Source organism: Fundulus heteroclitus, chromosome 14 (genome assembly GCF_011125445.2).
Source record: "Fundulus heteroclitus isolate FHET01 chromosome 14, MU-UCD_Fhet_4.1, whole genome shotgun sequence".
NCBI classification, from domain to species: Eukaryota; Metazoa; Chordata; class Actinopteri; order Cyprinodontiformes; family Fundulidae; genus Fundulus; species Fundulus heteroclitus.
Window position 1 is genome coordinate 3,435,660 of NC_046374.1, and position 14,341 is coordinate 3,450,000.

The following is a 14,341-nucleotide window of genomic DNA, read 5'->3' on the forward strand; positions in this document are numbered from 1 at the left end:
CTCTATATTATAAAGCAGTGATCTTCAATTAATAGTGCTAAAGGTTGGCATGGGGACCTTTCTCTAAAAAGGAAGTTTAAGCATTAAATATTTTAACACTAAATGTTTTTTGGCGGTGTGCTGAGTTTTTTTATTTATCGATCTAATTTCTAATATAAGAAAACAAAAATCTGGCTTTGAACTATCAATCCTCAAACAACCAGAGATTTGCAACTGAAGAAACAGGGTCCTAGCGCTAAGCATGGCCATTGCTTAATATAAGTTTAATAATAATATTAAATAATTTAATATACTACAGCCCCATTAATAACAAGTTAAAATATGCTTTAAACATATCTGATTCAAAGTTCAAAACACTTGGCATTCATTTAAAAAAGCCTGTGTATGACCCACGCTTGTCCATGGGAACCAGTTCCAACCCAGAGAGCCTGTCTGTCACCTCCTGCTGCGAGCAGAGGTTTTAATTAGAAATCAATCTTTTAAAGCACAACACTCTGCCTGGCTTGAATATGGGCTTCTTTGTCCGCTGTCGTATTACATGTGCACTTATTGGGATTTGTATTCTGGGGCTTTAAAGAGCAATCGTAGTATTTTTCAATGATTACCATACGGTCCGTTAGCATGGAGCAGCTGACATGTTTATAAACATGTTGGGATTGAGGTGCCGTGGTTCTTAGTTTCGTTATTTATATACTGCGTTCATGGCACACTCACTCATATAAAATACGGCCAGTATTGTGCAACAGGTGTCATGAAAATTTCTGTTCCCCTGCTTGCTCAACACTGGCGTTATAGGAAGAGCTGTTGCAGATTCTCCTCGCCGGTCTGTTTGCCACTAACCCTGACCTCACAGGATTCATTCATAAACCTGACTTCTCTATTTGTGCTGCAGGTGTACATGCGGACACTGTGCCTCTATGCAGACACAGCGGGAAAGCGTTTGCTGCCAGAGGATAATTCTGTCGGGGGTAACTACCGTGGCGTGACACCTGTATACCCATGTACTCATATTCCCACATATTTGTACCTGTATGACACGAGCCCCGTCTCGTTTGATGTACGCTCCTTGTTTTTCCCTCACCTTCCCTTTGCCAAATTGCTCCTCTCCATCTGCTTTTCTTTTTAAAATGATAATAGTCGACAAAGCCCCGGACAAAAGCGCGCTGTCACTGGACAGGCGGTCATCGGAGGATGGATTTTAATTCTCACATCAGAGCTTACATAGCCAAGTCTGTAGAAGTTTGTTTTCCTTCGTGAAACTGAAAACTCGAACTACAGTGGTATTTTCTGAGCGGTTCGAACAATTAATTGTAACTCACTGAACCGTGTTGAACCTACTCATTCACTTACGATTGAATCGCCAATCAATGGCTTTATGCTGCTAATCCTTTGTGGCACAGTCTACGTCACCTCAGCCACCTTTGAGTGATCACGAAAAAATGCCAAAAACACCGGAAGTGTTTTTTCCAATACGTTCCAATGGGGTACCGCGCACGTGACGTCACCGTCTCAAGAGCAACGCCCCTTTTGCCGCTTAGGTAGGGCATACAGGAGAGAACGCACGGATAACCCAGCTATTACAAGCGCAACAGAAACAGCGATATGACCGACTTTACAGCCGTTAAACTTTCCCAAGACGATGTCCCAGGCACACGGTTTACTGGTCGCACTGTCGAAGAACACACCAACCTTCAGCTCAAACGATGGCTTGAGGTTCGAGGGCTTAAAAAGACTGGAAAACTGGCCGAGTTGATGAATAGTAAGCTTTGTTTTTTTTTTCTGCGCGGCGATCATGGCAGCGTCGGCCGTTTTTTTTTTTTTTTGTTGTTTGCAATCACCGTCCAGGAATGGGTATATGTTTAATGTTTGTCTCATTTGAAATGTTTTTGAGTAAGCTATCCTGGTAGCAGGCTATCATGTTAGCGCCTGCTACCATGATAGCCTATATGCTGTCATGGTAGCAGGCGCTTCTTTATTAACATGTCGGCCACCAAAATACTCTTACCTTGACTTGATGTCGCTGGAATTGGGTCAGGATGTTCTTCGGTTGTGCCCTTTCCTCCGACAAAATGCTTGCTACATATGTACTTGAATTTGGTAACTTTTTCCGGGTTGAACTGTTGTGTAGGCCGACCGCCCCGGTGTTCCAAGCGCACACATTTCTAATTGGCAGTCTTGAAGAAAACATCCTTCATATGCGGCCGATCAGCGTAACTCGAGTCGCTGTTGCACGTTCCATAGCAACAATGTTTAAAAACCATGGTCTTAGATTTGGAAAAAGCAGTCGTTTACCGAGTAAAACCTAGGCTAACGCACGTCTCTTTTACAGCGAAACAGCGGCAGGTTTCTGGAGTTTGCCCCACTGCGTACCACGTGATGTGACGTCATCGTGACGTTGTGTTTCTAAAAATAGCTTGCGCGCGGTACCCCATTAACATCAAGTTAGCGCAATTGTTTTTTATTTCCCGTCTATTACGATAAGTATATTTCATACTTTTAATCCTAGGGGATGCTCACCTCAAAACCCTTTTCATTACGCCTCTAAACATTTGAGCGAGTTAGCACCAACACAGTTGATAAACGCATGAAAGGGACAAAGCAACAGACGGGATTTCTTTAATGCCAACAAACGTGTGATACATTTAGTTTTCATGCAAAAAAAAAAAAAAGCTTCACCAGAGTTAAATAAGCCCATCAAGACACATTCAGAAATATGAAAGAGATGAAAAGCCAAAAAGAGCGCTGGGTTAATGGAGATTACATTCGAGACTGTTTGGTGTCAAGTTAATTCACCCGCTAGTTCAATACACATCATAAGCAGTCCAATGTGGATCCTAACATTCCAGCGTAAACTCACCCATCATCGCTTCCCTCTTTATGCCATCAGCTCTGGGAAATAAACCAATCTTTATTTTTATACAACACATGGTCTAAACGAACCTTACAAGGGGAACACCAGAAATCCAGAGAAAGTGGAGTACTTCCACCCACCCATCAGGTTCCCCCTCTCCAGTTTAAGGTAAGCCTTGTCCCCTCGCTCCATCAACACCAGCCCTGCGTTGGTGGCTGCTTCCCTCGTCACATCCTGGTCGCCTGCGAAGGCCGAGATCACTGGCCAGCCGTTAAGGACCAAGCTCACCTGTGAAGACAAGGGAAAAGAGGAAACCGCTGAGGCAAATGGAAACAATATTCAGATAGAAAGCCACCATCTCTGTCTTTACCTGCCATTACAAGAAAAGAAGTCCGTATTAAAGCTACCGCCTAATCCAGATGACACGAAACAGTTCATTCAGTCTGATTAATCAACAAGTACAGATTTAGTCAAAATAAATCAACATTGTATAAGATGCCTTTCCTGTGAAATCCCAAAGAATAAAGCCGTTCTCACTTGTATCGTCTGCCGGTTGTAAACTTTGACGACGTGAAAGCTGAAGCTGTAGACTCCTTTCCTGGGTGCCACGAAGATGCTTGTTGCCGGGTCAAAATGGCTGCCAACATTCACTAGAATCTACGAGAGGAGAGAGAGAAGGAGGTCAGCCTGACTTAGACTCAGGAAAGTGTTGGCGAAATTAGCAAAAACTGCATTCTTTGCCAACTACGCAACATTTTTTGAGGATGATTCATCACTCAGCTCTACCGGCTAGCCTATTTTTCCTTCTGAGTGTTTCGATCTTTCAATGCTGACAAGAGAGCCTCTCCTGCTCATTTGAAGGAGAGGCGGAAACACTTCAAATGAAATGAAAGTGTATTTAAAGAACCAGATGTCTTTATTTATCGGACGCACAAAAACATTACGCACATCAGAAGATAAAAAATTCTCTTTGAAACAAGCAGTCCTGTACATCAATGAGGACGACTTGTTAAATGTTGTACTTTGATGTACATGATGAGGTTAAATTTTGATCTACGTTAAAAATCTTCTATAACCACAAAGTCAACGAATTAGCAATCTAAGATACGTAGGTTAGTGTTTATCGTTGGTCAAATGTAAGAAAACCTTTACACCAAGCTGTATGTTCAATCAGCATAATATTTATTACCAAATCAAACATTTAGCACTTTCTCGCAAGCAATTCACGTGGACAACATGACGAAGTTTCACCCAGCTTGCTTCACCGTTTCATCAAACAGGAGGAGTGAATATCCGCTTGTCTGTACAGCTCACCGTGGCGGATAATGGATTTTAACGAGTGAGTCACGATGCTGTATGTAACGTGAAAAGCCGAACAACGGTTAGCCCCCTTGGTCCACGTGATTCTCCAGAGACGCACCCGGGTTGGCACCTCTTTATGCAATAGTCTAAAATGTACCTTAGATGGTGTTTCTCGGGACTAACTGGTTCTTCTGGACCCACCGTCAGTCTGTCTGCTTGGCAATTATTCTTAGCAGCAGTGTCAGATAATGCTGATGTTTTACAGGTCCTGGCAGGATAGAAGTAGTATTTGAATTTATGATGCATCCATTCCCGTCTATTCTGGGCCTCTTCATGAACCCCTTCCATTAGGTTTTCTGTTATTGTTGCTGGATCATCGGGGGAACCTATCATCAGCATTTTGAACATAAGGCTTTTTCTGCTGCATTACAGAATGCAAATAAAGACCACTTTGGAACAAATGAGAATTAACAACTCATTTTACTTTGAGTGCATTAGCGGTACTCAGCAGCACTCTGTGCTGTAGATGTACAAAAACCAAGAGATGGTTCATTGTAAGGTTAAATCTTAGATATAGGTCACAACATGAAACAAAACAATAAGATGCATTGAAAAGCAGAATGGAACATTTTATTTTTTAGATGGCGACCTGTACGTCACGTTAACTTTAATATGTTTTAGCGTTGTAGTCTGGTCAGCTTTTTAATGCTGTGACAAGCAGTTTAATTCACAGAATGATGCCCTGCTCACTCCTGTCAAAATGGAAACATTTGAACTTGTAAATGTAGGTAATGGAGAAACTCAACTGAAGGTTTGTAATGGTAGGTCTTTGAGGTGTCCTGTATCACTTCTTCAGAATTGATATGAGATATGTATATCTTCTGCAAACTGCAGGTGCTTTGCACTAAAGGCCGATCTATCTGGCAAGGTTTGTTAGGTTGTACTATTGGAGACACATGAAGGAAACTAAAGCAACATTTAGTGTTTGGACATCCTATCGTAGGTTTGCAGAAAAAGGTCTTCAGGACTAGTTCTTCTGCTGCAGCTGAAAGCGATATAGTTTGGTCAGATCCAACATCTAGAATTGCGAAAGTGTCTACTGTTCTGTCAGGATGTGTTAGGAGGACACAGATGATCTTCAGCAAAGTACAAGTAGAATATGAGGTTTTACTTCAGCTATAAAAAAGAAAAAGAAAAAGGAATAAAAGATTGTCTGGAAGCAGAGGAGTCCGTATAATGGGTCAAAGGCAAAGTTTCCAGGGCCAGTTTTTTGTGATGAAAAGTATGGGCCTAAAAGCATGACATGACTGAAACATCATTAGTTCAACTTTGTAGTCCAACTGTTTTTAATATTTGCTTTTAGTTTCTATTTTCCCACGTTTTATTTTGTTTCTACATTTTATTCCAACTTGTTTTTATTCTGTTTTATTGTCCTGTATTTTTGACATGTAAAGCACTTTGCATTGTCTTTGGACTTAAATGTGCTATACAAATAAATTTGCCTTGCCTTGCCTTGCCTTCAGTGAAACATCTCAGCAGCTGAACTAACTAGACAGGTACGTCCCTTGGGTTCTTTGGTGCTGACTTCATAAAGGATCTGCAGGTGATTCCTTTGGCAAATGCTGCTTGCCTTCTTTAGGGTAAAGTTAACAGTTTGATATGATCTTCCCCAATACAAGCATCCATCCAACACATCTATCCCTATTGGGGTCGTGAGGGGTGCTGTTTTCTATCTCCAGCTGTGAATGGGTGAGAGGTGTCAGGATTTGGGTTTTGTTTCAGCTGTTTGTTAATTTTGATGTATTAGTTATCTCTCCGGTCTTTAAAATCAGTTTTGGTTTTGGGCTCTTTCTTGTTTGGTTTCTATTATAGCTTGTGTGTGTTGTGTTTAGTCTTAGGTTTAGGTTCTGTATTAGTTTTGGTTTATGGAATAGGTTAGATTTTATTGTAGTTTGATTTTATTTATGTTTCCAGTTCAGTTCTGTCTCTTCCCAGCAATCTGCCAGCTCACTCAATCTGTTTATCTGTCACTCCCCAAACACCAGTTACCAGCCTATCACATCTGCTCACCTGTCAACCTCCAGTCACTAGCCAATCAGTTCAGTTCAGTTTCCACCTGTCACTTGTAATTAGTCTTCACTCCCGTTCACCTGCTCACTCCACTATATAGTTCTGCCTCGGTCTTCAGTTCTCTGCCAGATCATTAACGAGCCACGGTGAGTTTTGTTCCAGCGTTCCTTTCTTGTGTGACCTGTTGATGCAAACCCGATTGCCTTTGATTCTGAGCCAGCCTGTTCCCTGATCTGTTTTTCCTGCCCTGTCTGACTGATTTACCGGTTTACCGACTAGTTTCTGTCCCATGGTTATCCGAGCTTGCTTTGCCCTGTCTGTACCTCTGCCTATTTTGGACTGCTTTTTGTGTACCGGATTTTGGACTGCCCTTTTGACTATTGAGCCCGCCTGTCCCTGTTTTCATTATTAAAATCCTGTTTTTTGCCTTAACCTCACTTGTTTGGTTTGAATACTGGGTTTGCCTGATTCACGTTCGTAACAAGAGGTACAATACAAACATTATTATTATTATTATTATTATTTTGGCTCTACCCAGTCTGTGATTTGGGCCTTATCAAAACATTTAAAGGTGGCACACTTGGTCAAGCAATTGTCGTCGGTATCACAGCTCAGGGAATAGGCCTTGGTCTGCCCTCCTTTCTTGGTCTACAGTTCTTCTGGGGAACCTAATATTGACTTGATGGACACTTTGACTGACATATCCTCTGGACCATGGAATATGGTTACTGCATTAGGAGCTGTCCTGGGCTTTCGTCCTATCCTCTGGCTCGGTTTCTCTCTTAACCCTGTTTGGTGGTCACTGTCTTCACACCAAGATTCCAGTTTCATTCCAGAAGTCTGTACGCTTTTACGTTAACCAAGGCTGTCCATTCATCAATCCATTTCATTCATCAGTGGTGAAGTTCGAACTAGCTTGGCTGACTGGGCTGGGAGATCTAAATGAGTGGAGGGATACCACCAAGGGTAGTGCATTGTACTGTGGGTTTCATCTTGGCCCTACTAGCCGTTGGAGATCTGGAAGATGCAGTGATTGGTCTCAGTCCAGAGGCTACGTTCACAATGCAGCCTGAAGTGACCCAATTCCGATTTTTTTTGCCCATATGCGACTTGTATCTGATCTTTTCATGACAGTCTGAACAACACAGATCAGATTTTTTTCAAATGCGACCCAGGCCACTTGGATATGTGGTCCTGAATCCAATGCGTATGTGTTCTTTTCAAATGCGACCTGTGTCTGTACGGCCAGGTCGCATTTATCCGACCTGTACGTCATTGATACTTGACAAACGTCACTAACGGTGGACCTGGCTATGCCAAAGAGGTTGACTGTTGTGCGGTAACAAGCACCTGTTGCAAGTCCATACAGCCCCACGGCAACGCGTTTACTCGCTGTTCTGGCTGCCGAAGATGTGTGTTTTTACGTGAGAGCGCTAAAGAGATCCGTTCAGACGCACATAAAGGTTGCCTTTGTCATTCGAAAATTATAAATGAAGTTCGTATCAGTAAAGCCGCTCACGTCGCTAAAATTTGGCTCTCTTCCTTTTCGATATTCTTAAAAAGATTGCGTTGGTAATGTGCTGGCTCCATTTAGAGAATAACGTAAAGAACGCAAGATACGTTGCAGCATTACGAACCATGTTTACTTCCGCAAACAATGAGCACGCTTGCTACGTATGACGTCATCGCGTCCTCTACTGCGCATGCAGGACACTTAGGCGTATGAAGGCAGTTCACACAGGAGATCACATACAAGTCGCATATATTTGGAAGTGTGAACGGACAGGCAAAAAAATCTGATTTCCCAAAAAAATCGGAATTGAGCATCAAGGCCTGCAGTGTGAACATAGCCTCTGAACTAGGCTGGATTCTGATATCCAAGAAAAGATGCTATCTGGCTCAAAAGACCAAATGTAATGACTGTGTGACGGAGCAAAACCATTCACCTTGGTGTGTCCTTCAGAAGATTCAGGCTGCCCCAGTGGTCTCAACACTTCTTCACTGAAGTCCAGTCGCAGCACAGTATTACCAGTAAACAGTCCTTTCTTTCTCATTCATCTGGTTATGTATGTATGGTAAATCGCCACAGATGCACGCAATTCACACAACCTGTTAAATATGAGCACAGTTGCTTCTTGCTCTGTCACAAGCTGTGTTTCCATCAAAAACTTCTGTGCACATTTTGAAGTTTCACATCAGAGAAGGTTGATGGAAATGGCTACATTCTAAATAACTTTCTAAATTTTGCAAACATATTTTTACACTAATTTGAGGGGATTTTTGGATTTTGCTGACCAAGTTCTGATGTATAGCAAACATTTACCTCACATGACTGATCAGAGTAACTGTCTGAAAATTCACATAAACTACTATTATCTTAATAGTTTGCTAGCTGTTTTAAGACGGTAGACGTCTTGTTTGGGTTCAGTCCCTTGTAGACTAACGTTTAGCGTCAGCCTTCATGACACGCTGATCTGGATCTCTACCAAAGGAAGATATTGCTGTGGGTATAAATATTACCTGTCAATGATGTTTCAGCGCATTGTTAGTTCACAAATCTGAATTGTGGCATCAATGCAATACTGTTTTTATTAGATATTTTTCAGTTTGTACACATTGTTTTGACTCACCTGGTCGAAGTAGATGGTCATGGTGCGGTTGCTCATCTCGGACGGTTCATGGTTGGTGTTGCGTATGGCTGAAAACGCCACCCGACCTGTTCCTGACCTCACCGACATGCCCAGAGCATTGCCCGATGGCTCCGCTGATGGCGTGGAGTCGCACACGACCAAACACTTTCCCTCCAACACAATGGGCTCAGTATCATTCTGGCAGCTGACTCCAGAGGGCCCCGGTTGGCCGACAAGCAGCACTCCAACAAGAAAGACCAGTTGTGGAACCAAGGAAGGTGCAGGTTTAAGAGACGAAGATGCCATAGCTCCAAATTAGGTCACGGTTTCAGTGTTTTTAGTTAGTTTGTTTGTATTTTCCCCTTGGAGAAACTCCTCCCCTCCTCAGTGATGACTTTTTATGGTACAAATTTACTCAAGCGAGAAGCCCATGATTTCACCAGAAAAGAAAACATACGCCACGGGGTCCTCTTGTTTAATTTAGTAGTTCAGGTAACACTGATAGCTCTGGCTGGATTCCTTTAGAAGATGTCTTTAAGTTGGTATAAAGATGACAGGGTTTCCATTCCAAAGGACAGGAGATCCCCCAGCGAAGGTCAAGGTGTCCAGGTTCTTATGCGACAATGGGTTACAGAAGCTGCCGCAGGATGCCTGGAGCCTGTGAAGCAGTATATCGCATGACTTTGGGTATACATATTGTAACTGCTATATAGATATATATCCTGTGAAGGTACACCTGCCTCAACTTTCTTGTTGCTTCTTATTAAAATAAAATCTTCAAAACCTTACTAAACATAACCCATAAGCAGAGAGGACATAACCCATAAGCAGAGAGGTTTCATATTTTCAAATAAAACAAACTAAACTTAATTTGATGCCTTGTGTCAAAATAAAACATCGCGTCAAATAACTCTTTGCCTGCTTTTCTTTTTGAAGCAAAACTATTGTTTGGCTGTTATAAGCAGTGCAGCTCTTTAAAGTGCGTTTATCTGTAGTATGCACAATCAATCAATCAATCAATCAATCAATCAATCAATCAATCAATCAATCAAATGATTACTATTATAGAAACCAAGCACAGAAATTGATCTATACTGCCATAAACGTTTTCATATTTAAATATTTTCAAATAAACTATACTTAGTAAAAACCAGTGAAATGCAGCTCATAATAAGCAAAACCTGGCTATTAATAGAAAACAGATTGTAAGGAGGATCGAAATAAGTGATGAGGTAATGCTTTGGCCAGGAATTGGCCTGCATCAGCACTGCCAGCTGGACTCAAGGCTTCGGGAACGTGGACGATCAGAGTCGCACCACCGAGAGGCCATCTGTAGGCAAACACTCCCACTCTCACGCATCTATCCTTTTTTGATCGCGCTCACCGTCTGCATTCCTTCACACAAACTCACTTGAACACTCAGTATAAAACATATTAATGCAATCTGTTCAAAATAATAAAACACAAAGTTTGCTAATGGCCTAAAACAAATTACGTGTTTTCTGTTGAAAAAGTAACAGATGTTCTTTTTTTCAATGTTATGAACCACAAAATTCCCATCAATGTTGGCAAAACCGAAAGCATTTCTGCAAACAGTAAAATGACACACTTAAAAACCTAAAATAGCTTTACTCACCTTTTACTTTGGCAGAAAAGTCAGCTCGTTCTGGGATCACTTAAAGCCTCCCAAGAGCCTACTCCAGCCTTTACATCGAGCTTTATCTCCTCTCCTCCTCTCTTTCTCCCCTCTCTCAGTGACTATCTCTCCGTTCCAGGGAACCCCTGTGTTCAAACAGACGTTTAATCACATCAAGCTTTCTCTGGTTCCGTGCCTATTTGGCACCCTACTGTACTTCCTCACCCTCCTTTAAACCCTAATTTTACCCAACAACTCTTTACTGACAGTGGGAAAAATGGAAGTCAGGAGCAATTTTATTTTATTTTTTTTAAAGAAAGAGGTTTAACATTTTATTTCCTGTTTACTTTTCATGCTTTTTAAAGGACATGTATGATTTTATTGTATTTTATTATTTGGGATTAACAATAGTTTACATTTACATTTCTGAAGTGAAAAATGTGTAACAAAAAAGATGTAAAAAGGAAAAAAAGTGGCTATAGTTTTGTATGTGCATTTTAGAATTAATTTTAATATTCTTATTCTTGTTTTCAAATATTTCAAAGCTTCTTGTCCTGCCACGTCGCTCTGAGTTTCTCCATTCCTACTTACCTTCTTTAACCCCTCAGATTGGCCAATAACAGCTTCTGAAAGTACCCAGGTTTAGGAGAAACCTCAGAAGGTGGGAGAGTATTCTCCGTCGTTGCTCCTCAACCAATGAATAGCTTCCCCTTACACACTGAAGAGGGTTTTTCACTGCTTGCTTTTAAAACATGCCTAAAAACACATTTTTATACCCTGACTTAATTTACCCATATTTGTTTTCATTTGTCCCTCTGAGCTTCATTTTGTGTTGATCCTGTGTCATATTCTTATGTAAGATTTTTTTTTATTGTAAGTTTTTAGTGTGCAGCTACATGCAGCATATTGTTTCAGCTGTGGTTGTTTTAAAGTGCTTAATGAATAATGTTGGTGTAGTACGGGATGTTGTAATGCATCCAAGAATGCCGCTAAAGGTTACAGATGAGCAACGACGCTGTAAAGGAACACCAAACTCAGAGCATCAGTGGATAACACTGTCACTACATGCATGCTCAGTATGAGGGATTGCTGCAAAGCCATTGACAATGGAGATGACTGTCCACTGTGGCCTTACGCCCTTTCAGGAGGAGTGAATGCTGCTTGTCCAGACTTGATGCAATCTACTGGGTTTCCTTAGATAGGGAACTTTTTGACCAAGCTGTCTGTATGATGTGATTGAATTTGACTTTCTAAAGTGCCTTGAGGTGACATGTATCGTGGAGCAAGGATTCAGCCAAGCTTTCCACATGCAGACGAAATATCACAACCAGCTTAACCTGGTTAGCTCTGGACACACCCAGGCTAAAACTGACTTCCCAGTGTCTAGATGTGAAAAAGCTGGCAGCGACCCACTAAATAAAGGGCTATTAGTCCCATAAAGTTTTTTTTTCTTCTTTAAAATAGTCTTTTCTTCCCTCAGCGTCTCAGTCCTTAGTTGTTTTTCAAACTTTAATAAGCCCAGGGCACATTCATTTTTCCCCTCAGCCTCTCAGTCTTCAGAGCGCATTAACTGATGTGTGAGCCATTTCAGTTTCTATTGGTTAACTATGGAGATAATTTCCTGCCAAAACGTTGTAAGCAAAAAAATGTGTTGCACACAAATAAAACCTGTTTTGCACACAAAATGATATGTCTCACACACAAAAAATTGTTTTGCAAACTGTTCGCCAACCTTGCACTCAAAATATCATTTATAAGTTTTCCTCGGGTACAAAACTGCCTCTGCTCGCACAAAGCAGCCTCTGCTCGAGTACAAAACAATCCCACCACCGCTGCGGTAAATTTGTGCCAAAAGTCACGTGATGCATTGAGTTGTTGTTCAGACTTCCCAACAGCAGGGGGCGCACCCAAAAAAACTGAAACGCACCGGTTTGGCTGAGGAAGAGAGACGTGATAACACAGCTAACAGCATCAGCACCCCACAGGTAACTTTCAAAACTTTCCCGGTGAAAAAGTAACAGCTCACTGATAGATCATGTAAGATTTTAGTTAAAGGCCCTGTTTAGTTTTATCTCTGATCTAAAAATGCTGTGTAACGGACTTTTGAAAAATAATGTATTTAGACTATGATTTGATCTTTACTCTCCTTTCAGAATTAAACGTCTTTGGAGACGTGTGGTGCGCAGGAACTAACATACACAACAATGTGCTGCACTCAGGAGAGGACAACAATTCGCTTGACCTGTCAAACATGTTAGATAACTTCTGTTGTCACCATTTATTTGTCCCAAGACTACAACTAAGTTTTCACACCATCAGCAGTGGCTGAGATGACCATTCACTCAGAACTGAGGGGAATCTAACACTCAGTCAGTTATGGAAGATGGGAAGCATCCAGCATGCTGTGGTAGAACCAGAAATCACAGAGGTAAGAAGGATTTTTTTGTGCTGGCTATTATACAGTTTCTCACATTAATGCGTATATTTCAAACCAGAAATTAATTTATCTGATCATTTATCTGATCACTCCAATACAACAAAACATTGAGTACATCAGAGAGGTGGCACTGAAACTGGTTTCTTTGAAATCTGTTTATTATGGTCCTTCAAAATAATTAATGGATTTTGGAGTCATTTGCTTTTCCATCCTTAGCTTCATAAATTTAATTATATTCAGTAAGTTGTAGCAACAGAATCACGGCCTCTTTTTTATTCTCTATATATCTTTCTTGCAGGGACTCTGCCTGCCTCATATTGACTGGGACAACAGTGGACTGCTGGATGACCCACACTGTGGGGTCACTATTTCTGAAACTGGCAATGTGTTGAGCCCTGAACAACTTGGTAGCACTGAAGGCAGCCATGGATGCACTGGGACATTCTGAATCGCACGGCTCAGAATATATATATATATATATATATATATATATATATATATATATATATATATATATATATATATATATATATATATACACACATATATATATGTTGCTACTCTCCAGTATGACCAACACTTTACGGGTTTAATCTTATTGTGGTTACCATTGTTGCAAAAGGTTTTTAAGTAGTAAAATCTAGCCAGGGAAATGTAACTAAGTTAGTGCATTCACTGAATAAAAGTGTAGAACTGCTGGGATTATGATGGTAAATGTGTATGGTACTGTATAAAAATTTTGAAAATGCTGAGGTTATTGGAAAAAAGGGCACATGGAGCTGTTAATAAACCTGAGGATGCAAACAGTGTGGGAAAATTAAACAGTCCTTTATTTTCCACATTGCATAATAAACATACCCTTTTATGAAGTCTTCATTTCCAATTCTTACCAATATCAATCAAAGTGAATACACCTTTCCACAAGGATTGCTTTTATTGTTGAAATCAAGACTGAAAGAACTCCATTAATTCTCCAGGTTTTTCCCAGTAAACAATCCATGTATTACCATAAAGCGGGCTGTATAAAACAAACTGGCTGATGAAATGGATGAAGCCAAAAACAGGACTATGAAAAACAATTTCTGCATGTAAGACTGTCAGGAAATTTAGAACCTCAAACCTGGCCTTTTTTTTTTTAGCCTAAACGGCTCCACTAAGAGCTATGAAGGACATGCTGCAACAGTTAGTGATCAAAGTAGTTAATACTGGGAACTAAAACGGTTACATATTAAGTTATTTTTAAACAAGCTCAAATCATCTGCCGTATGTTTAAAGATTACATAAAATTTTGAATTGTTCAAGTCTTGGTAGTCTTGTGATGGAAGTCGGCGTGTCTCAAAGCAGGTTGATGATCTGGTAGCCTTCCATCTAGCCCAGAACTTTGATGACCTTCACCTCATCAGTGGATGCTGGAA

The 14,341-nt window shown here is 40.9% G+C and overlaps 1 protein-coding gene and 1 long non-coding RNA gene across 2 annotated transcripts; one reads left to right on the top strand and one right to left on the bottom strand.

Moving 5' to 3' along the window:
- Positions 1-2,441: 2,441 nt before the first annotated feature.
- On the bottom strand, positions 2,442-10,606 carry si:dkeyp-74b6.2 (cerebellin-1). Its single transcript, XM_012854426.3, has 4 exons — positions 10,490-10,606; positions 8,854-9,511; positions 3,389-3,508; positions 2,442-3,139 (listed from the first exon to the last, which is right to left on the bottom strand). The coding sequence occupies exons 2-4, from the start codon at positions 9,157-9,159 to the stop codon at positions 2,942-2,944; spliced, it is 624 nt and encodes a 207-aa protein (XP_012709880.2). The 5' UTR covers positions 9,160-9,511; positions 10,490-10,606; the 3' UTR covers positions 2,442-2,941.
- Positions 10,607-12,431: 1,825 nt separating this feature from the next.
- On the top strand, positions 12,432-13,357 carry LOC118565868. The gene is made up of 3 exons (XR_004932677.1): positions 12,432-12,474; positions 12,643-12,917; positions 13,225-13,357. It is a non-coding gene; the product is annotated as an uncharacterized LOC118565868 (long non-coding RNA).
- Positions 13,358-14,341: the final 984 nt, after the last annotated feature.